This window comes from Colius striatus, chromosome 2 (genome assembly GCF_028858725.1).
Source record: "Colius striatus isolate bColStr4 chromosome 2, bColStr4.1.hap1, whole genome shotgun sequence".
Taxonomy (NCBI): Eukaryota; Metazoa; Chordata; class Aves; order Coliiformes; family Coliidae; genus Colius; species Colius striatus.
The window spans coordinates 93,893,612-93,918,265 of record NC_084760.1 but is presented as its reverse complement, the minus strand read 5'-3'; the positions used below and the strand labels follow the sequence as shown (position 1 = coordinate 93,918,265).

The 24,654-nt window shown below is 40.6% G+C and overlaps 1 protein-coding gene across 1 annotated transcript in view; it reads right to left on the bottom strand.

Moving 5' to 3' along the window:
* The window catches only part of XDH (xanthine dehydrogenase), a 49,959-nt gene extending 26,844 nt beyond the window's left edge, over positions 1 to 23,115 (bottom strand). Inside the window, exons 1-13 of the mRNA XM_061989640.1 lie at positions 23,062 to 23,115; positions 14,488 to 14,545; positions 12,008 to 12,104; positions 10,683 to 10,791; positions 9,470 to 9,596; positions 8,601 to 8,662; positions 6,909 to 6,977; positions 5,073 to 5,141; positions 4,555 to 4,641; positions 3,093 to 3,234; positions 2,159 to 2,251; positions 1,248 to 1,399; positions 207 to 300 (exon numbers count right to left, since the gene is read on the bottom strand). Coding sequence (XP_061845624.1) covers positions 207 to 300; positions 1,248 to 1,399; positions 2,159 to 2,251; positions 3,093 to 3,234; positions 4,555 to 4,641; positions 5,073 to 5,141; positions 6,909 to 6,977; positions 8,601 to 8,662; positions 9,470 to 9,596; positions 10,683 to 10,791; positions 12,008 to 12,104; positions 14,488 to 14,545; positions 23,062 to 23,115 — 1,213 coding nt within the window. The remainder of the gene's footprint in view (positions 1 to 206; positions 301 to 1,247; positions 1,400 to 2,158; positions 2,252 to 3,092; positions 3,235 to 4,554; positions 4,642 to 5,072; positions 5,142 to 6,908; positions 6,978 to 8,600; positions 8,663 to 9,469; positions 9,597 to 10,682; positions 10,792 to 12,007; positions 12,105 to 14,487; positions 14,546 to 23,061) is intronic.
* Positions 23,116 to 24,654: the final 1,539 nt, after the last annotated feature.

Genomic DNA, 24,654 nt, shown 5'->3' with positions numbered 1-24,654 from the left:
TCATCAATTCTTTAGGAGGCACACCTTAAGCCTACCCGTAGGACTTCAGTGTCAAAAAGAGCAAAAGCCCTGAATACTCAGACTAATCCTCTTTTATGTAATGTTAACTTTCACTTTGAAGTTCTGACTTGTCCTAACAAACCATGGCAGAGGACTGTTGACTATCCCACTCCCTGTGGTGCCACGAGGAAATATAAGAAACTTACCACTTGATATCAGAGTCAGTTGGCTTCCACTTGCCATTAACACAGGATTTAAGTCAGAAATTGGGCTTGCTGTCATTATGTTCCCACCAAGAGCCTGGAGCAATAATATATGCATCAGATTAAGTACTTAAATACCTGAAAATACAGCCTTAGGGTCTTGTAATCCTGTATTATTCTGTGCACAGTGCAGTAGTGGTGAGCTCTGCTTGAGCTGGCTTTGATAAATTCTTTTTGCTCACTCAACAATTTTAGAAGTTTAATAAAGTGGCAAAGTGTGAAACATGAAATCAATTGCTGTCCCAGTCGATATCAACACTTGCCTGAAACAGTTTTAGGAATAGTCTTTGGGTAATGCATCAAAACTATCTTATGTTCAAATCACGTATGCACAGCAATGCCAAAATTCAATCACTGTAGTTGCAATTAAGGGAAGATCCATGAAAGTAGAGAGCATCTTTTCAGTAACACTCAGGAACCCAAGTTTTTTGGCTGCAATACAAATGTATGGCATAGTATCTTGTGGAACAAAATTCAGTAGGTTGGCCTGTCTGCTTGCTTGACTTTTTTATCTTTTAGTACACTGAGTTTGAACACACAAAACCCACCTCCTCTTTCCCCTTAGAAGTAGAGGACAATTTGCCAGATATGATGTATTAACACTATGACTACCATAGCTGTGCTGGCAAAAATCTGCACACTTGCTTCTTTGAAGTTTGTCCAGCACTCTAAATACATTTTTGTTAAACTAGTCAAATATCACTTACAGTTTCCCCCACTTATCCTGATAACAGCAATGAAAGACTTCAACAACTGCCATGTTTCCTTTGCTTGCTAAAATGGTGGTATTGGTGTAGCATAGACACCAGCTGAGACCCTTGTTTCTGTCAGTTCCTGTGATTGGTTTATGTGTACTAGCTTCTTTGCCTAGGCTTGCAAACGTTCTCGTGTGAGAAGCACAAAGCACACCAACACTGGGTGAGGCAGGCTGGCTCCTCAGCCTGAGCTTTCAGTTCCAGTCTCTGATGTTCTTGAGTCACTTACAGCAACATTCCTGATCTGTGGCCCTGCAAACCACCGCAGCTGTTCAAGGACAGCCTGGAAGATCTCTGTTTTGTAAGGAGGGAGCTCTGACACCACTTTTCTCAGCACCTCCTCTACTCTGCTTAGAGTACAGGCAGCACCAAAGGTGATCCCTGAAAACAAACAGATGAAAAGAGTTGTTCTCCCACACATGCAGGTACAGAAAGACTGTTATAATTGCCTCTACAAAGCTCAGATGCTGCTGAGTTTAGACAGCAGAATTGAGATAAGATATTCAGGCATACTAGACTATTTTGCATGCACTGCATGTAAACATCACAGAAAAAACAGTCACCTTTAAATCACAGCTCATGATGGTACTGCCTCTCACATGACAGTAACCCACCACCCTTTTGCCTTAGTCTGTAATGAGCAATATTGCCCTCCTGTAGGTATTAGTTTGTCCTTTGAGAAGTGAACTCCAATTCCTCTCTAGTTTCTACACCTTAAACATGCCCCCAAGTACTGGGTCAAATGTATTACATTGTCCTAATTACTTCTATTTGTAAGGTTGACTTGTTTCCACCATGAAGATGAATGCAATACTTGGACACAGAGACTGTCAAATCCAGCATCTTTTCCCTAGTTATTAGTTTTTAAATCTTTCAAAATAAAAACATTGCCCACTGAAACCCATTATTAACCCAGTTAATATAGGTAAAACACTATGCATGAAACAGATAAAATATCTAACACATTCTAGTGAAAGCCCTATTTGATTCTCAAATTATTTTTAAATATCACTCACTTGATTCCCTGCATGGGAGAGGCATTAATGCTCATAGAAAGGCATTTTTCATCTGGGAATTTTCCTTCATATCCTCTCTATTATTCTGTGGAGTCCCCATTCACTTCATAGGCAACTTGCTCACCTGTTTCAGTGTGCTGAACAGCGTTCATTTCAGAGATCCATGCTGGTGCTATTATCACTGGGTACAACATGTTCTTTAACCTCATCTCGATACCTTAAGGAAAAGTAAGACTCCTTCAGTGATAGCCAGGTGACAGACAGCCCAACCTAACAATTTCCCAATGAAATGGCAGCAGGCCTGTTGACTATCTGTTACACAGATTATGTAAAGTTACATAGATACCATACTAAAAGCTGTTTTCCACCAATACCGTAATTCCCAAAGGGAAGTTTTACAGACTCAAGGCATACAATAACCTTAAATGCACTGTTTAGTAGTTGTGAAACCTGGCTATTGTTGTACATAATCCTTCAGGAACAAACAATGACCCACAGAAAGTTTGCAGATTGTCTCCTGAACCAATTACTCAAGATAACAGAATTATTACATATATCTGAACTCTTTTCCTCAGCACTTATCTTTGCAGAAGTACATATTTTGGAGGAAAAAAACAAAACAAGAAACAAAACAAAACCAAACCCTAGCCAATCCAAACAAAACAAACAAACAAACAAAAATCCCTCAATAAGATTTCAAGTCTTGAGTGTTTACTCACGGAAAAATCTTTCAAAATGCAGGTTTCACAACTGAATTGATTATGGGAACATTTATGTTGTGTCACTCCCCTCTCTCAAAATTCCATAGAACTAGCACAAAAGCTCAGAAGTCTAGGTAAGCATTTTTTCCTCTCCCAACACAGCAAAGCAAAGGGAAAATCATTCACTGTGAGATTAATCTACCTCAGAAGAAAATTTATTCCTACATAGAACCTGAAGATTAAACAGATATTGAACAGTATTGGTGTGAAGGAGATTCACATCTGCACTGTTGACACAAAAATATTCCATGGAAAGTTTTCCAACAGCTCATAATGAGCATCAGTTCTTTCTCTTACCCACTTCTGTGTTCCCCACAACGAGCTTGGCATTGGGGTACTGGGATTTGAGAGCCACCAATTCCTTGAGAGTTGTAGGCTGGATCCACATGACACGCTCACCTTTGAAACACAGCTGTTTCTGCTGTTTGTCACTCTGAGTCTGGAAAAGGAAATTCAGATAGAGCTCAGACCCTACATCAAAGCCAAAAATCCCTGCTCACAAGCTGCCTATGCCTATGCCAGGCCAGGCTCCATCAGTCAAAATACTGACATGTGGTTACGATATCCACACTGTTGTTGGCAGATAGCCATTCCCCACTCTTCCACTAGTGGTGACAAGAGTCTTTTTCATGCTGACAAAAGTTTTCCCTTCCTGATGCTGTCAGGTGCATCCTGCTGCCATATCTCCCTAGCAAGATCTCTGTCAGTAACCTCCATCTGATCAAAGTTCTGGCAGATGCTTGTGGTTTCGGCCATCTTGGAAGCAACAAGTTTTCTGTTCTCATCTTACTGCAAAAATGTCAGCCTTTAGCACTGCTGAATTTGAGTCATCAGCTGTAAGGCCAGATTCTAGTTCCCTTCTTAATTCCATCATTCAGTGATTGAAGAAAACAGACTAACATGGCTGCCTCTCAGCAACACCAGATCAACCCTTAGGCAGGACATTTTAGAGAAGAAACAAAGGGGACTTTGTTAAGTCCCCTTAATCTCAAGCTTAATATATAGTATGCTGCGGTCCATGAGAACCTACTCATGCTGTAGCTGATGACACATTTAGGCCAGGTGCAGCAGCAGAATGAATGATTGAATTTCAGGTGTTTGTAAAATGTGAAGGAAGCTTTAAACATGCCATGTGCTGGACTAGATTCCTGTCTGGAACACATGTTTAGGCGAAAACTACCCCAAAAAGCACAGGAATGAAACATGGAGGAAAACTAATATCATCTAACTTTTTTGTCAGTGTGAGTCAGTCAACTTCTACTGCTGTTACACTGTGGAGAGAAGTTGATGCTTTTGGGAAGTCATCTAGTTGAAACATATACCCGGCTACACCTCATAGCTCCTAGTTCTCTTCCAATGCTATGAAGGGAGCACAGTGTGATAAGCTCATCTATGGCTGTATTTAATGTCAAAGTTCATATCTGACCGAGTAAATTGAAATCGCTCTATCTGCAACAGTTCCACCCCTGTGTGGGCAGTGACCAGAAAGGAAGGCAACCAAAGAGCAGGCATATATGGTGATAAATAGAGAGGAAAACCAGCCAGCTAGGGCAGGCACTTGGCTTGCATGTCTAAGCCAGCCTTTCTTAAAAGACTTCCCTGGTATAAAACAGGGAAGCGTGCATGCCTGTGCATCTTCTTTTACTAGCAGCTGTCTTTTGCACTGCCATTTCCTCAGGGCAGAGACACTATGGACACTCAAACCCTGTGCAGAACAACGAAGCTAATGGACACATTATTTCTACTTGAATGAACTTACCATTAACTCTGGTGGGAAGATTGGCTCCTGTGTAGGGTCCAATGGCTGGAACTCAGAAGAATTGAATAGGCTGGAGGATGTCATTGTCTATGGCAGAGAAAATGCAAATGGCTAGGTGGCAGAAGAAGCTATCCACATACAGTCTAACTCATTCCTCTTTCCAATCAATACCTTTCTACTATTTCATGGAGCAAAGAACGGCAAACACTGTGAAAAGATGACACCTGATCTATCAGTTCAGGTTCTTCTTTTCTGACCGCAATGTATGTCTTGTCAGAAACCTGAACCCTCAACACACTAACAGCTTTTTGCCAATCAAGAGTGACATCACTTTCACATTGGCATGTTAAATTACAACAAATGTACATTTTGTCAGGTAAGACTATTAGATGAGTCTAAATTGCTTTGCATAAATACAGCTAAATTAAAAGCATTGGTCTTTTGCATACAACAAGCCAGACTGAAGACTTCAAAACATCAGAAACAGATTAAAAATAAATAGTTGAGAGGCACCTTACCACACTGTCTTCTTTTCCATTCATGCAGCAGCCTGGACCATTGGCTTTTCCTCCACAGCAGCCGCCATTCTGAAGAAGGAAACAAGCATGCTTCAGCTATTCTACACAAATTCAGAACATTCTGGCTTTTATAGGTGTCCTGGTTTAGCCAGGAGCAGCTTTTGGCTTGGTAACAGGGGGAGCGGGTTGCAGTGAAGACCCTCCCCCGGCTCCTAGGTTCAGACCCACCTCCGGCCCGGCTGGGCCAATCTGGCGCCTCTGCGATCACTATTTAGGGGACGGGAATTTGAAATGCGAGTCGGGAGGTGGAGAGTGATACAAGATGGAGGCCACCACGCGGACCCTTCAGCCAGAGAAGGAGGAAGGAACGAGAAGCAGTAGACCGGAGACCCCTCTGCAAGCCGTGGCGAGAATACAAGCTGTGCCCCTGAAACCTATGGAGATTCGTGGCAGGACTGAGAGCCACCAACAGCTCCGTGTGGGTGAGCCCGGACGGGCGGGGGACTGTGTGGGGAGATGGCCATGGCCCAGGCCGTGTTGGAGAGCCTGTGTGCCGCAGAGCAGCCCCACACGAGAGGCAGAGAGGAGCTGCAGCCTTTGGAATAAGTGGGCATCGGAGCAGCCCGTGCAAGTCTGCCATGCTTGTGAGTTACCCCACGGACTTGCAGGGAGGACTGGTGTGGAGTTCACCCGTCCTGAGGAGGGACAAACGGCAGAAGCTCTCGGAAACCGACTGACTGAACCCCCCACTGCCTGCCCCCCCGAACCGTTCAGGGGGGGGCAAGGTAAAAACACCGGGATCAGGGCTCTGAACCCGGGAAGAGGGGAGGGGTGGCAAGAAGGTGTTCTTAAAAAGGCTGGTTGGACTCTCCATTGATGTATTACTCTGGGTTGTTTCATTTTGGTTATGTTTTGGTTGATTTTGCATTAAATTATTTTCTGTTTTCTTCCCCAAAACCGAGTAGCCTGGTCTGTTTTGTCCTGAACCTTAAGCGGCAATTAAGCCCTCCCTGCCCTCGAGCAATCCTCAGCCTCTTCGGTACTCGAGGCTAATCGTGGCCTTTGTTCCCTGATGGGCCTAAACCACGACAATAGGGTATATTCCTCCCCTTTTAACAATACCTGTATTTCAGAAATTTGCAGTAACTTTTTTCAGTAATAATCTACTTTGATGCAAGAACTCCAAGCAGTCTTAATTGTACATGCAACATTGGATGGTTCCCCACAAAGAATATACAGGAAGTCACTGGAATCCCTGGCAAATAATTTAAACATATTCTCTCTTTCCTAAATTAATTTTCTATTTACAGTAGCTTATAGCTTAACTCTTTGTTTTCATCCTTGTCATGTTTGTACATCAACTGGTACATAAAATGTGATTAACTTTTTTCTCCAGATATTCCAAAAGGTTCCAATTGTACAATTTATTGGAATGGTGATTAAATTACTTAATTTGTCGTCAGACTTCAAGGTTTGGGAGAGATCATACTGGGGAATTATCTCTTTTTTCGGTCTGCTTTCACAGATTAACCACTTCAATATATCAGAAGCTGGTAACACATTGCCAACAGTTGTCACCATGTTATTTCACAAGTGTTGCATCTCACAGATGCAGAAGGAACGTATTTAGCTCGCTATTGTAAAACCTGAGTCATGATGGCTAGTCATGCAAACCAGGACATACACAGTTGCAGCATTTTCTGAGACACAGATGTTCAAACTGGCTCAGACAACTCTGAATATCTGCACCACAGTAGAGCCAGAGAGGTGACTAATACATAAAAACTTTAACACTTTATTGCAAATTGAGGTTATGGCTTTTAAAAATCAGCATACCATGCTAGCTTCCCTCTCACTACGACAGCATCCAGTGCCATTGGCTACTCTGCCACAGCAATTTGAGTCCTGTGGGGACAAAAACTGTTCTGAGACAAATGTGCAGATTCCAAGGAAATTAAGTAGACTTGACTCCCTTTTAAGATTAATTGATCCCACATTTATTATGTTCAAAGTAGAAATAGGAGATGGAAGATGCCAAGCAAGTAGGTGTTTCCCTTGCCAATGGAAGGCAACACACTGCATGTGATGGCTAGGTTATGTCCAGTCTACTAAGACCTCTTATTCTGGTTTAGAACAACTCTGAACATTTGGCCTGTACCTCTGTTCCAGCTGGAGCTGTGAGGAGATACCCAGAGAAGTGTAAAATGGACAGGAATATACAATACCCAGACTAACATGATATCAGTTAACTCTTTTTCTCACATCACTGCCCGCTGTCTTTTGCACCTCATTTATGAATACCTTGAACAGACTTGCTCCTACCACAGGTCTCAACAGAACTCCAACAGTGACCTCCCTCTGTTGCAAAAATACGTCGTTTTCTCCTATCTGCTATTTCCTGCCTTTTAACCAATCTTTCATCCATACAGAGATTCTTCTTCTTACCCTATGGCTGCCTATTGTCTTTAAAAGCTTTCGGTGAGACTCTGCTGAAAGCCTGTTGGAAATCCAAGTTGACTCTATCAAAATGGGTTTATCAATCATTTCTAATGGATCTTATTCCTGCTTATAGTCTATTTTCTTGATTGTAATTCTGGGTAATAAAATGAAATTAATGGACAGTGTTTTAAGTTCTTTACTTTGATATTTAATATCAGTGTAGCCCCATAAGTTGTTAGTAATCACTGAAGACCTAATAATCTGTCTTTCCTCACAGTCTCTAGAAGTCTTTCAGGAACAAAGGGACTAGAGAATACTTACATCAAAGCTTTGTATCTCACTCAAACCAGCAGATTAGTTCTGGGCAACAGCTCTACAGCAATGAATTTAACTTCTTTACAGAGCTATTTCAGCTCTGCAGCTGATCTTTCAGGAAAGCAACTTTGTCAGGTTCCCCCACAGTATGTCCCTATTCATATACCATATCTTTGTGCTTTTTCCACGTCAGGGACCATTTGCAAGCTGTATTATGCAAAGATGCTGATTTTTTCAGAGACTTACAGAAAAGAATGGCAGAGTCATTTTGTGATCCAAAAAGGGACCATCAAGTGGATCTTATTAAAGTGTTCCACTTACAGCAACTGGAGTGAGTAAAGGAATTAGTCTTTGTGCATTCTTAGTGCATGAAGCACACACAAAGGGGTCAAGAGTTGGGAGCTTGGTTTTTGTAGCGTATGTATTTCCTTCCTTCCTTTCCATTTCAGGTCATTGTGTATTTCAGTAACAGAGAGGAATACAGCCAGTCTTCTAGGGGTTTTTTTTTTAACAATACAAGGGGTGATGGCTTCACATTGAAAGAGGGTGAGTTTAGATTAGGTATTAGGAAGAAGTTCTTCCCTGTGAGGGTGGTGAGGCACTGGCACAGTTTGCCCAGAGAGGCTGTGGATGCCCCATCCCTGGAAGTGTTCAAGGCCAAGTTGGATGGGGCTTTGAGAAACCTGGTCTATTGGAAGGGGAGTTGGAACAAGATGATCTTTATGGTCCCCTCCAAACCATTCTACTATTCTATGATTACCTGAAACCACTTACCTTAGCAAATGTCCTGTATCCTTCCAGAATAGGTCTGTACCCTGTACATCGACACAAGTTCCCTGCATTGACAGAGCAAAAGGATATAGATTTAGTGTCATTAGGCTGAGAACTCCTTGTAGAAAATATTACTGTTTCTTACAAAAGTTTGTCAAATCTAATAAAGGTAATGAAAAAAATGAGGAGGAAAATTTTGTTAATAATTTTGCAACAATCCTACCATCTCTTTCTGTTGAAGTTTTCAATTTATATTCATTTAGAAAAAAAAAATCAATCTGCCTTATTCAGTATTCATTTACCTCAATTGTGTAAGTCTACCAACTATCCAGTCTCCTGAATTATGAAGAGGTTGCATTCTCCTGCATCTGATTTCTTTTCTGGTCACTGCTGGTACCAGCTCTGATGTCTGCAATAACAGCAGCCTCTCATATAACTTATAAAGTTGGATTCTTCCCCACTCTATTATATATATTTTGTCTTAGTTCTTTACTTGAGATTGACTGGCCCAGATGCTCTCTGTCACCTTTGCAGGCTCTTGTGACAGCAATGAATAAACAAGGAGATCTGTAGCCTCTTATAACTACCCCCTAGGGATAGGCCATCTTTTGTTTTCTGTTAAGCTTTATGGAGCTGTAATCCAGGACTTGTCCCTGCTTCAGGATAAACAGTGAGCTTCTGGGAGTTTTTCCATAGGCCATTTTTATTCACTTCATAGCTCCCGGCCAGGCTCCTAGTGGAAAAACTAGCTTAACCTCATAACAATCAGCTCTCTTTAATGAAATACATTAAACAAAGGCACACCTCCATCTCATTGGTGAAGCAGGTGTAATGAAAGCAGAACAGGTTACATCTCTGCAGGGCTGTATTACCTTGGAAAGCATCTTCTATCTCCTCCATTTTGGGCTCCGTTTTGTTCCGAAGCAATGTATACATGGACATGACAATGCCTGGAGTGCAAAAGCCACATTGGGACCCATGACTTTTTGCTATTCTCTCCTAAGAAAAAATAACAACAACCATCAGTTCATAGTATCAAGGACAGTCTCTTGTTGTGCTTTTTTCTTTAAAAAAAAAAAATCTCTCCAGTGTAGCTATCACCAGATTTTCTCTGATAAAATGATCAAGTAATCTGAGAAGTAGACTTCAAAGAAGAGAATACTCTGAAAAGTTTGCATCTAGTGTTTGAACTTTCAACATAACTGAAAGCAACTAGAAGTCTCCAATGAGATCAGGATTTCTTCAGACTTACTATACTAGAAAGGTTGATGCTACCTGTATAGACCAGAGTTTGATTTTCAAAGCTTAGCTGTTAGAATCTTCAGTGGAGGAAAGGAATGGAAGACAAGCAAATAAATGTCAGACTAGCTGTCATTTGTTCATGTGTGTCTAACTTATTTTTCACTTTGTTGTTTACTATCTGAGACAGATATTGGCACAAGTCCTATCCATTGTAGAAGCTGAGATGAATTACAGTTTCTCTTAAAGAAGCAGTATCTCTGACAAAGCTGAGACAAGGCTACTTCTATAAAAAGTGCATTATAACACCTTGCTAGAAGAGCAAGGGTTCACATTCCTGTCACTACTCCCTACCAAGAATATTTTGGGATTCTAGAAACATTGCTGAACCAAAAGTTACTGCACCACTGCAGTGAAGGTTCATAACTATGTAGGTTGAGAAACCAATGCCATTCATAGAGGTCATAGGAAAGTCAAAGCCTAACTCAAATTTCCTGGCTCCAAGTCATTATACAGACTTTTGCCTCAACATCAGTTTTCCAGTTCCTGGGATTCAGTCCAGGCTGTGGACCAAATACAGCCATGTATCCCTAAAACATAAGCAGTAGCAATTCACCCAAGATAGGAGCAATCAACTTCTTAAAGCATAACAGAGCAACAGTATTGACCTGGGAGTTTGATCACTTAGTCATTCCTGTAAGTAAAGACTACTCATGTGGGAAATCAAACTCCTGACTTTAAATGTGATGGAATTCCAATACACCTGAACACTCTGAAACAGGATTAACAAACATCAGAAGAAAACACAGATAGAAGGTTTTAAAGTTACCAGTATTACCAGCTTACCTGGGCTGGGTGCAGCCTGGATTTTGTGTTTCCTATGCCTTCAACAGTAGTTACAGCTACATGATGCAGGGAACAGATAGGGAAGAGGCAGGCATTGGCAGTATGGTGACTAAAATAATACATTAAGGTCATTTCACTTGACAGTGTTGCTCAACAAAGAAAAAAGGGAACAGAACGACTGGACACAATGGGAGAACCTAAATAGATGTGACACAGGTATTTGTTACAAGTCAAATCATAGAGCACTTGCACAGCCAAAGTTTTCATCAAGTTTACCTGAAGTTTAAACTGAGTAATCACCATAGGATTTGACCTAGAAACATCCTAGAAACATCCTAGAAACATCTGTGGCGTGTTAAGCTACAGAATTCAAATAAGTAATTTATAGGGGCAGACTACCAATACCAAGATGCTATGCTGCTGGCCTGGCCCACTTGCAAAGTTACATAAGAGCAGGCAGCTCTTGGCCTTTTACCTAAGAAACCATTTCTAGATGGTACACATGGGGAATAAACCCAGGCTGAAGTTAAAATAGAATAATGTTGCCAAAATTTTTATGGGAACTAGATAGTGCATTTAATTTCGATCAAGACAGAATAATGACCCTAAAGATATACTTTTCAAGACCATGTTACTACAAAGAACCTCTAAGTCAGGTGATCCCAAGTAGAAGTATCTCTAAGCATTAATCCAAATACATTCAAGATTTCATTGCTTTCCATTCCCCATAGTAAAAATAAACTGGGGCCAGTCTTCCTGCCTTATTTTTTCTCTCCATCCCTCTTTTTGTTGGATTCCATTGCTTCACCCTTCAATTAATTAAAGAGAGAACAGGAGGCATTTTTATGTCCCAAGAAATAAGAGTCATTCTGAATGTTACAACAGAAGTAGAGAAAAAGAGAATATCTGCTGACACACAGAAACCAGATTATGGTAGTAATACAATGGCAATAAAGATTTTATCACAATAATAATCATTCCGGTCATCACAGCAAAAAGTTAAATTACATTGCAAGAAAAGAACATAAAAGTTTTCTGAATTGAGAAAAGGTAGATAGCCTGCTTGCTAGAGTCAGATATTTCAGGGCACAATGAAATAGTTCCTTATCAGCACCATGCAACACTGTAGGAAAAAAACCAAAACTTATCTTAGTCTTCTGAGTTTATGTTCAAAAAGAGAAAAATTATGCTTTAGCAGAAACATACATTATATAACTTACTTTTTTTAATTTTCTCTTTTTAAATAGTACCATGTCTGGAATGTCAAGAGTCTGGAAAGTCCCCATTTCATTTTTCTGTTGACAAGTACAGATTGCAAAGGATACAGGATTTTCTTCCGAAAGGGATCATACTTGGATATCATAACAGTGCAAGCACCACATCCACCTTCTCCACAGCCTAGTTTTGTTCCACATAGGCCCACTGAGAGAGCAGGAATCAAGGAAAATATGAAGAGTACTTGCAGAGACATGCTCTAACAGTTGTCAATCAAGGCTTAGCAACAAGTTCTTGCTGGAAACCAAGCGCTTATTTTTTCTGCTTACCAGCATAATTTAACATAAGCAAGGTTTCAAATTCTGACATATGAGTTTTAAGATCAATACCCAAAGCCCTAATAAGGGAGCAGTGCATATTTCTGTAGAATTTTAGAATAAATAAAACATTTCTGAACTTCAGTAGTTCCCATGTTCCATTAGACTCAGAAAAATAAATTACATAAGGGAGACAAAGCACTTGGTAATTGCTGACCAGGAGCTGTCCAGGCATGCAGCCACATCCCTGAGACATGTGATGACATCTTCAGCACCTCTTGCCAATGGTAGTTGACTTCTTCCTAAACTTGCTGATCCCTACCGCTTAGAAGGCACAGGCAGGGCAGTCATGCAGTGCTACAGGTCACACAGATTAGTACTGACATGACACCTTCACTTGAACTGCTCACAAACTACCTCCATCTCAAGAATCTCTCTTGGCCCCATGTATGATGACTTCCCATACAAAACCAGACAAGCATACTCCTAGATAGTCTGGTTTCCATTAAATCACAGGAGTGAGACACTGAAAGCCAGAACTAGCAGAGATGCACAGGACCACAGCACAGACACTGGGGAACTCACGAAATTTGCAGACTGGCAGATAACTCCTCAGGCTGCAATGTCTGCACTTTACAATCAGGCATGACATCAAATGTTCTGCAAAGGAATTTCAGGAGGTTATTCCTCGAGCCACTTCTGGTTTGGGTTCCTTCACTCATTAGAAAGCAGTCAGGCACTGTTATTTACTGTTAAGAGGATTGGCCACTGTTGAGAGTATTTTGGTGGGAGAAGAACAACTGCTTTCATTGGCAATGGATACATGCCTGCACTGAGATAATTGACTTAAGTATGTGGAAAAGCAACAGGCATCATGATTTAGGTAACTCAAATCATCTTTGCCTTCAAGGCAAATATTCTGGAACTGATTATTTTCATAGAATTAGAAATCATAGAATCATTTACGTTGAAAAAGACCTTTAAGGTTGAGTCAAACTATAAATGTAACTCTGACAAGTCCAACACTAAACCACGTCTGTAAGTACATCTACTTTTCATACAGTCATGTGCCTGTTTCAGCAGAAATGTAGCTTTCCTATGCCATCCAATGTTTATCTTGCCAACAGCATTTATCTGCCTCAATAAAACATGTTTCTCAAAGTATTTGTCTGTCTTTAACAAGACATCTACAAAATAAGTTCAGCAGAATGTTTATGTAGAAGATCAGAAGGTTTTGAAGAGCTCCAATTATCTTCTTGCAAAACTGTTTGCATTAGGTGTTAACAAGCTTAAACATAAAAGGTCTAGTGATAAGAAGTGCACACCAGCAGAAGAGTCGTGACACTTATTTTTCCTCTTGAATTTTATCCACACAAGGTATAATCAGAAAAAATAGGGCTATTGGTAGTTCTTTTGGAAACCCCAAAGAGGGGTATGATTTATATTCCCACACTTTTTTCAGATCCCAGACAAATACAACATGGCAGCATGGTGAAATAAGTGTCCATGATTGTTTTAAAGGAATATAGCAACACAGATAAGAACCATTTGGCATATGTACCCACCCAGTTGTTCAAGCAAAAACTCAGAAAAACATGGAATGACACTACCTACTGAACCAGACCTAATATAGCCAGCCTGGTCATCAGAGTAATAGCTACCCAGCTCTTGAAGCTAATCTGACTCACATGTTGACAAGCTCCAAACAGGAGTGAAACATGACTGCTTGCATCTGCTCATATAAAATATGCCCTCAATACACAGTGGGAAACCCCTGCCTCTGAGTTTGCATCCCTGGGTCATCTGAAAAATAGGCCACAGGATAAACAAGTTTATGGATATTAACTATTCAGTAATATCCAAAATATCGTATAACCCAACAAGCAGCTCAAGTGACTGTAAAGTTTTGGCCAGAAAATTCTTCACAATTTGTGTGGGACAAACCTAAATTTCCTTCATTTGTATTGTCATCTCAATATTGCTTTCTTTCCATCATATTCGAATTCTAGTAATTCTGAAAGTTTTCACTTTAAAGTATGAATAACATATTTAAAGTTTATTTAAAGTATAATGTTAAAAAATGCTATTTGTAAAGTTTGGAATACCAGCTGTAATCTTTGCCAGTAAAAGACACTAGACCATGCAGTGCACTCCCTCTTATACTCCATGTGCAAGTTCTGCTTAACACTCAAGTGACAGGCAGAACAGTAAACAATTATGAAATGCTGTAAGCATTTAAAGCCTTCTGCAAGCTTTCTTCTGACATTGGATACGTTTTCTTCGTAGGTAGGTTAACAGAGTTGTTTCTGGGTCCACATCTTTTTCCACCACCTGCAAGAAGAGAAAGGTACCGTTACACACAGAAAACTTCACAACACCGATATGTTAGTTGGAAGGACAAAGTTCAGCCTTTCTGAAACTTCTTTTCCCAAGCAGGGAGCAGACCCACTAGTTAACTCCCCTTAGTAGGTTCAGCAATGTTGGTCACATATCCAGGCACGTTTCCTTGAATTTATTGTGACAGAGAAAAGTATACGTTACAAATGTCAGATCTCTTCAGCCATGGCACGTGGAGGCAAATCTTTAAAAAAAAAGTCATCAAAAAAGGCAAACAGAATTAGTAGTGGGCAGAGAGAGAAAGAACTGTTTTTTCTGCTAGAGTTCTGAATTCCTCACATCTTCCCAAACTGCATCTCATCTTTATTGACCATGCATAACTGACCTCTGTCCCTTCTCCGTCTCACAAGAAGAGATAGAGAAAATGAACAGGTAAACAGAATGACAGAAAGAGCATCCATAATAGGCTTTGCAGAGAAAAAAAACAACCGTAGAAACTCTAACATGACCAATACAGGTGCTGCAGGACAGAGAGCAAATGCCAATCATCTTGAAGTGTCCCTCTCTTCCCTGCTAACATTAAATCCATTAGTGTGACATTAGTAGCCATCCTAAATGTGGGAATGTGGAATTCCTATCAAGGAGAAATTGTACTTGCATATTTTGAGTCAGTTTCATCCTATTAATGAGCAACACTATTAGCAGTTATCTATTAGACATAAAATTAGATTTTACTTCAACCTCTGTTCAATGGTCAGAAACCAAAGTTCTGCCTCCAAATAGCCTCAGAGCTTGTCTTCTTCCTTTTATGTCATTAATAGAGCATCAAGAAACTTTTCCAAATTTACTGTGTGACAGAATGTAATCTGTGTTCTTGGCTCTTACATTGTTAAAGTCCTAAGTACAATAGTTACAGTTTATTTAAATTAATCACTCCCAGTTTGAAGGACAAATTTAAACAGAGGTTAATTGTGTAAGCCTTTTTTCTTACTAAGAAACCTTCACAACCTCTGTACTGCTTCAATTATGCCTTTGACACGTGATAGAGTTATTCTAAAGAGGCAAGGTTCGTGCTTCCTATTTGAGTTCACGTTTTTAGAAGTATCAGATAAAGCTGCTGCTACAAAACAGAACTAGCCAATTTTTGCATGTCTCATTCCTGTGCTAGGGATAATCTAAAAGAAAAGCAAGTTCATTCTTCTAGCTCAGGGATGTCTTATAGTAAATCATGCAGCACTCATATCACTGCTATTCAGAGCAAAGTGCTTCTGTTCCCTCACCTTCTGGGTGCATAGATACAATAAGAGCATAAGGTAGTGGCTCTCTCACAATCAATTGGTTCTGTGTAGCACATATATTCTCTGCAGTAGTCTGGAAAACTTGCAGACATGATGCCTGTGAGAAAAGGTCTTTTGCAACCATTACACAGGCAAAAAGCCTTCCCAGCAGCTCATACTCTCACTGTCAAGCTGAGTTTTCTCCTCAGGGCTGTGCCAATGACCACTTCAAAGCTTTTCAAGAAAGCTCCCAAGATATCCAGGCACAGAGAAAAAGCTTCAGAATAGTTTTCCAGCTAGTTAAAGGCTAGCAAGATTATTCTATGCTTAGATCAAAGAAAACATCTCAAAGAGTTTTCTTGAAAGAATCCAATAAATATTCCATTATGTACTCAAACCAATCAGTAGAAAGTTTGGCCCAATGGCTCCTTTTCAGGAAGTTAATAAGAAATAAAACACAGGCCTAAGCCTTCATTCAGCAAAGCATTTAGCCACTCAGCACCACATACTTTTAGTGAAGTACTTAAATGTGTGTTAAGTCACAAAGTCAACTTTTGCTCAACTTTACCAAAAAGTGTCTCCCACTACACAGTAGAACATGTCATGAACAATCCCTGCTCTTACCCTGTTCAAACCAATAGCCCAGGATTCCTGCTTCAGTCACTCCAAACTGCTCCACTGTAGGTATATATCTGCTATGCTGACAGAGACTTGGCACCTCACAGAAATAAGGGGTAAGAGTTTGAAGGACATTCTGGATTACACCAAATCTCACATCAGAGAGCAAGGAGTCATTTCTTTGCACCCAGATTCCTGGTGTGACAATGTTTGTTTATAAGGTTCTCTTGCTTGACACAGAATAAGAACTTTTCACCATTCCTGCCTTCTGTTCTTTGTCATCGTTGCTGGTTTTGTCCTCCAATGTGTCATTTCTCCAGTGGTTTGTTACATGTCGTGATTTGTTCTTAAAATATTTTAAAATTCTGTGGGTGTGGATAATATCTTATCTTGTCTAATGCCTAGAACAACACGACTCACAGCTCAATATTTTGCCCATCAAAACAATTCTTGCTTACCTTCCCCAATGTCCTTTGTACTGACGGAAACTGAGTTATATTCATTACCTTCAAGGAGACTAGGATCAGCCTACTTAGATACTGCAATTAAAGAGATCTTTGCTCAGTTACTAGTTTTTAAGCTTTGGAGCCTTTTTGAACTGTATGTCAGATTCACGGCTGCATTCTGACAGACTTAAAACTGTAGATTTTACTGCACATCGTAGCTTAAATATTAACCAAATGCAGAAAGAAATTATTTTTAAAGTAATGAATGAATTCTTTGTTTTGCTTTGCTTGCATGCACAGCTGTTGTTTTACCTGTTAAACTGTCTTTATCTCAACCCACAAGTTCTCTCACTTTTACCCTTTGGATTCTCTTTTCTATTGCACCTGGGAGGAGTGAGGGAAGGGCTATACAGTGCTTCATTACCAGCTGGGGTTGAGCGATGACAGTCCTGTTTGGAACCTAACATAGGTCTCAAATGGCTTGAGATAGCAACAAATTTGATTAGAATGTGCTAGATCAAATATATAGCAGTTATTGCTGTTTAGCTATTAGTTGGCAATCTCCTGTGCTTGCTATAGGGCTTGCTTGCCTTCCTGTACATTAGAGTCTAGTGCTCATTAGTGTCTGCTTTTTGCTTTCACAGCTTGTTGTACTGCAGCACTGCTTATCACCCTACACTGCTGTGCTTGGGAACATTTTGATAACAACAATGGCCATGTGCCTGGACTGGCAGATGCCCAGGGCATTGCTGTTGTTTGTATGCTGCTGTACTGGACGGGATGGAACTCAACTCCAATGTGAACTCCAGTTGAAGGGATTTGTGGACAAAGTGTCTTGAAGTATTTGTGGCTGTGGATAAGTCCATGCTACGGCAAGTATACCTTGAAGCATCAGTGGCTGTGTGTGATGTCATGCTGGAGCACCTCACAGTGTATGGCCATGGATAAGCTCACAACAAAGCAAGTACACCCCTGAATGGACCACAGCCACGGGTAAGGCCTTGTCGGAGCACACTTCCTTCTGAAGGGACTGTGACTGTGACTAAAGACATGCTGGAGCAGATATGTCTCTGAAGAGACTGTGGTTCACAGTAGTCTGTGGGAAAGTCCAAGCCAGAGCTGGGGCCAAGGGCAATGTTAAACCCTATGGTCTGGTCCAAAGGGACCAGCGGTGGAAATTGTAACAATACAGCTTTAAACTGTTGTATGTTATGGGAACTACTATAGAAGAGACCACCTGAACCAGTGAAGGACAAGTCTCCCAAGAAGTGCAAGTGTAGCAGTGACTCAAGCTGAAATGGATTTGGTGCCCAGTAACTCCTTGCACCACCTTTCCTGTCCTGAGTGACCACTGTAAGAGATCAAGTCCAAGGTCACAGACTAAATGAACTCAGTGGACATTTTGTGGAGATTTGTTGACATTTTACAGACATTCCACAGCAGCGGTCCATAGATCAAGGGTATGATATGTGTGTATTGTATCAAAGGATGGGAGGTAGGGGTGGACGGCTGTTAATGAGGATGTGGAACCTGAGTATGATACAGAATAAGCGGTGGAAAATGTACTGGCTACAGCTGATATGGAGTTAATTTTCTTCGTAGTAGCTAGTATGGGGCTATGGTTGGGATTTGTGCTGGAAACAGCATTGATAATTCAGGGATGTTTTTGTTATTGCTGAGCAGCGTTTACACAGAGTCAAGGCCTTTACTGCTTCTCACACCATCCTGCCAGCAAGTAGGCTGGGATAGCTGATCCCAACTGACCCAAGGGATATTCCACACCATATGACATCATGTTTAGCAATAAGAGCTAGGGGAAAAAGAAGAAACTGAGAGATGCTTAGAGTGATGGTGTTTGTCTTCCCAAGTAACTGCTACATGCGATAGAGCCCTGCTGTCCTGAAGATGGCTGAACACCTGGCTGCCCAGTGAATTAATTCCTTGTTTTGCTTTGCTTGCGTGCACTGCTGTTACTTTACCTATAAAAATTGTCTTTCTCTCAAGCCACTAGTTTTGTCCCTTTTACCCTTCCAGTTCTCTTCCCCATCACACCAGAGGCAGTGAGCAAGTGGCTGCATGGTGCCCGGTTGCCAGCTGGGGTTGAGCCAAGACACTTCCCAGTGATTTCATGCACAAGACTTGGATCTCAATAAATATTGTTTGCTGTCTTCTCTACCTGCCTTTCACTAACTCAGACAACTTTGCCTTGACCATATAAAGCATTATATTTAAATTAGTGTTCCTAGAAATTTAAAGAAATATTTTTTTCAATTTAAAAGAACAATAGTTGAGCAATGTAAATGAAGGAACAAAAGGAAAAGAAAACAGAAAGTTTCCCAGTTTACCAGACAACATGCTAAGCTAGGGTCTTTAAATGCAAAACAGATGCCTTTCTGAATGACAAGCTCTCATTCAGTAACTAGTCCCTAGTCACTCAACTAGTTGCAACAAGAGAAGGTGAAAGGTTTTAACCAGAGTGCCACGCAGAAAGTCAGAGTAGTCAACAGTAAAGGTCCCCTAGGGCCTTAAAATCTGTGAATGTGTATTCCTGAAGTCAATGAGAGAATTCAAATTCATTTACTAGGGAAAAGGATTAGAATACAGATGAACAAACTGAATATAAGCACATAATGTAAATCTGCCATTGGTCATGAGAACATTGTGTTCTGCTTTAAACCAGCACACTGAAAACTTGTAGTTCACTGTTCATATAGTACCCAGAGGGTCCCCAAAAAATCCTATACTTTGCCTGGTCTCATCTGCTATCAAACACCCACAAGCTTTGGAAGTGGTCTAGCGTGGCTTCCAGCACAGTCCTCCTCTTAACATCCAGGATAAAAACAGAAATATTAACTCTGCATGTTTGAACTAGAATTACATGCTACACATATGCATGGGACAGACTTGTCAATCGAGGAAAACAAAATTGCCGCTATTAGCTTTAAATTGGACACGTTGTTTTTCAACTCTAGGCAGACTATCAAGATAACTGTGCATGCCAAGCTTTATATCCAGTGAAGTAAACAGGTGCTTAAAATAAACAATTCTGAATGTGAAGTATGCTCAGCTGTTCTGGGGAGGCTTGTCCTTGACAACATTACAGACTGGGCTAATGCAATAGAGAAGGATTTTCTGCCATGAAAGTCCCTATCTTATCAACTACCTCTTATCATGCAGTTTTGTACTATGACAGAATATCAGCAGCCTATTGGCAATGTCAAGCTGTCACAAACTCACACAGAAGTAACCTTTCTCACTAGCCTTGCTAATACGTTCTTTGCAGCGAATTGAGTGGAATATTTAGTCAGGACTCCAGATGGATGGAAATATAACCTAACTTTCTATCTGCTGTTTCAGTAGCGTTGGCCAGACATTTCCCACTACTGCTTCCATCACACAACCTTTCATGTGCAGAAAATGTCCCAACAAATTCCACATTTGTTGACACAGATAGGATTACTCCACAAGTCCAGTTCTCTCTCTTAAACCTGTACTTGGTGGAGATGTAAATCAAGCCACTTTGGTAGCACATCCAAAAAGGGAACAAAAAAAGATGCCATTGGAGGTTCTGCATAAAGCACAATACAGGAAGCCTTCTCCTCTCTGATAAAGCAGAACCTGCTCCTTTGCTAGCACTGCCAATTCCATGAGCCATCAGGGAAAGAAGCTGAGACACCCCTGACACTAGGATTAAGAGTTCTCAGGTGGGTTTTGTTTTAGCCAGAAACTGTCAAGATCACACTGGGATAAACCCCTTTACAAGGGTGTACAAGGTCAGCTCCAAGTTGTGGCTTTTGTAAACAAGAACTGCAGTTCCATTAAAATTGCTGAAATGTACCAAGGTCAATGCCATTCACAGCATGTTTGTTAGCTCCAGGACATAGCGAGAACAGATAGCAGATACAACAGGATCTGGTTGTCTTCTGCAACTAGTCTTCAGGGTCTGGGCTGCTGTTTCTCCCCTTCTTTGCCTCTTTCCACACACATACAAGAGTCCTACAGAACCCGTTCTATTCAGTTCAGCCTCTTGTTTTGCTTTGTCTAATACACATTTTCATGTTAATCAAGAGCCTCCTCCAGGAAGAAGGGCTTTTCTATGGACTTACTATGGTGCAATGCTCCTGTGATACCTGAGCACCAACCAATGACAAAGCACCAGCTGTTAATGTATATAGGAATCGTAGAATGGTAGGGTTGGAAGGGACCTTTAGCGATCATCTAGTCCAACCCCCCTGCAGAAGCAGAGTCACCTAGATCAGGTCGTATAGGAACATGTCCAGGCGGGTCTTAAAGACCTCAAAAGGAAGGAGACTCCACAACCCCTCTGGGCAGCCTGTGCCAGGGCTCTGTCATGTTTATAGACTCTTCATATCTGCCATGAGTGGCATATTGGTTTTGAACCTTAGCTGGTCTAGCACCAGGACTACAATCTTCTTTCATTAGAGCATATCAGAAAAAGAAATCAAGATAGTACACTTGGCATGTACCAGGGTCTGGATTGCTCAACATGTTTTTGGCAACCTCCTGTTGCAAGTCTCAAAAAGCTCCCAGATCATCCTCTAATAATCATGGTTCACAGAGAAGGGATCTGAAGTCATTAAAACCTTCACAAAGAGGGAGGAAAACAATTTAATGGTACATCGCTTGTGCCCCCATGATAGCAGAAAATTCGTCAGATGAAATTCAAAGATCATCCTGTGTCACTGCTTCACAATCTTGATTACTAGGCTCAATTAGCTAGTCTTGATTAACTTGGAGCTTCAAGTTTTCACCTCCCTCTAGAAACAATTAATGGCTGATATGTCACTTAAGATTAACACTACTGATCTATGTGACCAAGTCTTGAGTTGTCATCCTTCTTTACCAAACCTCAGAACTAGGGCTGGGTTCTACGTCATTACATACAAGAGCTCTTTGAATAACAAGTAGTCCACACTACATAAACTTCATTCTTCAACTATTGATAAGTAAATAAAACAAAACTTTGATATTAAATGCACCTTGGAAAGTTCAAATTCCAATCTAATTTAGGATCCAAATTCATAACTGAAACACCCTAATTGTAGCAACAATCTCATTCGCATTTACATTTCATTAAATTAGGATGAAAGATCAACAAAAGCCAAATTGATAGCAATACTGTGCCAGTCTGTAGGTTAAAAAACACAGAGCTTTTTAACCAACTGAGAATATTGTCTGGTCCCTCATGGGATAAAAAAATATAACAATAAAAAAAAAATCTATAGCTCAAAACTACTGCTGCATGTGATTTACCCCTAAGCAGTGCACAGGGAATGTCCACAAACTTGGCTCTACAGTGGATACAAAACCCTCTCCCGTCGCCAGATTTCCCAGTTGGAAGCTGCTTTGGCACAAGTTTACCTGGCCAAGTATCTAGGCAAGGAGAAGGTAGCAGGACAAGACTGAATATTGAGCTGAGCTCAGAAACAGAACTCACTTAGTACTCATAGTTCAAAAAATAGGCAGCCTCAACTTGTTACAAGCTTTTCAAGAGTCAAGGCTGCAATGCTAGTCAGGAGAAATCCAAACTGAGAAACAGGACTCTGGGACAAATTGTTCAAAGGTGTCCAGTGTACACAAGGACCACCCCACCTTGCTGTGAAACACAGTCAGTTCTTAGGCAATTGTCAGCAGTTGATCTAGGAAACAGTATGAGTTAATGGGCTTTGATTTTAAAAGTTTTCTGGCTTCTGAAATGAAAATGGAGTGAACAGTTTACTTAAATCCCTTTTAAAAATCAAGTGTCAGAATTACTTACTGAACATATGAAATATATATGGATGATTACATTTGAGTTACATAGATCTGTTGTTATTATTGAAATTATTTCTAGTAGAAATGCCTGTGCACCTTTATTTAGAAGTAGTTACTTCAGAATTGCAGTAGATAATTGCCAACAAATCTGAAATGTAAAAAGAATATTATAAAGTTGTGTTACTCTTTGAATAACTCACGAGGTAAAGTCAAAGAAGAGAAAAAGCCACTTAGCAAAGCAATGAATAGTCTTCACAAATTGATATTTAAAAGCCATGACAATTGTGCTGGCATTAGAAAATGTCTTCAGAGGAAGAAAAAAGTTGACTAGAAAAATAAGCAATCAAGCCACAATCCAGAAGCAAGCCAGACAGAAAGCTGGAATCCTCCTTACCTTTTTGCCATTCACGAAGAAAACAAGTTCATCTCCTGTCTGGTTTGGAGCCATGCTGCACACCTTCCAAAATTCACTCAAGTAGGGTCATAGATCACCCTTCTGAGAGCAGCCCTACTCCCCACAGTGAAGTCAGCACCAGCAATATGACAAGTAATATGAGTCTTCCTCAAGAATGTTTGACTTTATTTCTACATCAGTGCCCTGTGAAACCCCATATTATATAAGAGCCAAGGAAGAGGCGTGCCAGCTGCATTTGGTTGGTGCTTCTGCAGCAGTTATGACAGAAAAGGAGCTGGAATGAGCAGAGGGACCCGCCCCCTTTTATATAGCAATAGATCATAATTCAACTGCATTCCCTTTAGATTATACTGCCAGGCTTGGGGCACCACTCTGAGTGTGCCACTGCAACGGCTGCCAGGAATTCACAGTATTTTGCAATACAATGCAAACTCCAGTGGAGGGGGAAGTTCTCTCAACTATCTCTCACTGAATATTGACAAGAAAAAGCTCTGTTTTCCTTGCTCTGTGCATCGCCATCCACCTGGCATTCACCACACAGAGGTCACGAATGAGAGCACCTGCTTATTTCAAAACTCCTCAGCTAGCAGACTGACTGCAAGACTTATGTCACCATTTTTTCTTACAGTCTTAAAGCTACAGTACCATACACCTGCAAGGCCATCATTTACACAGTTAGATATTTAGCAGATAAAACTAGAGAACTGACATTTTGATCCAGCACCTCAAAAGAGGTGCTGGGCTAAGATGGTAATGTTTTCACTGGGCTCTTGATATAAGCTTACCTCATTTGGCTTAATCCTCATATCCTGGATTTTAGGTGCATGTTGCCTGTGAAACACAGAAGAAAGGCAATTCTTTGGACAATTTTTTGTTTTCCATTTCCTTGGTGGTGGTTTCTTCTGGTTATTCCATTATGCAAGCGCACAGTTTGGATTGTTTAAATCTTCCTGTTTTTTCTTCCAAAGTTGTCACAGAATTGTCCACAGACCCCTAGAACAAGATATGTAAATTCTCACATCCAGTTTAAAATTCCTCCAAAAAACAGTACAATTCCAAAGCCTCATGGAAGTTTCCTAGTACTTAATCCTGTCTGCTCCATTCTGATTTTTGTGACTTTTCTTTTCCTCTTCAGCATACCACGTTGATTAGTTTAAATTGGGTTTGTTTTCTCTTCTTATAATCTCTGGGAAAGCACTATATCTCCCTCTCAGGGACCTCTCTGAATGGTTTACAAACCAACAAAACCTAATTACATTGTCATTTTCCAAAAGCGGCTTTCCTTCAGTATTTAGAAAATACATCAGAGTGAACACAATACATACATTATTTCAACCAGCTTTTATCTTCTGACTCATGTATTCTATTGCCCAGCCACTCCCCTAGAATTGCTGCTTTATAACAAGTGTCAAATGTCATCCCAGCACTTTTTTACAGGCATTCAGTTTGTTGAAAACATAGTTCACAGTAAACTTGTGCTTAACACCAGTTGCCTTAATCTATGTTTGCAGTGAAGCTGTGCATAGCTGAACCAGTGCTGACACCTATTGTCTGGCACCTCCCATTCTGTAA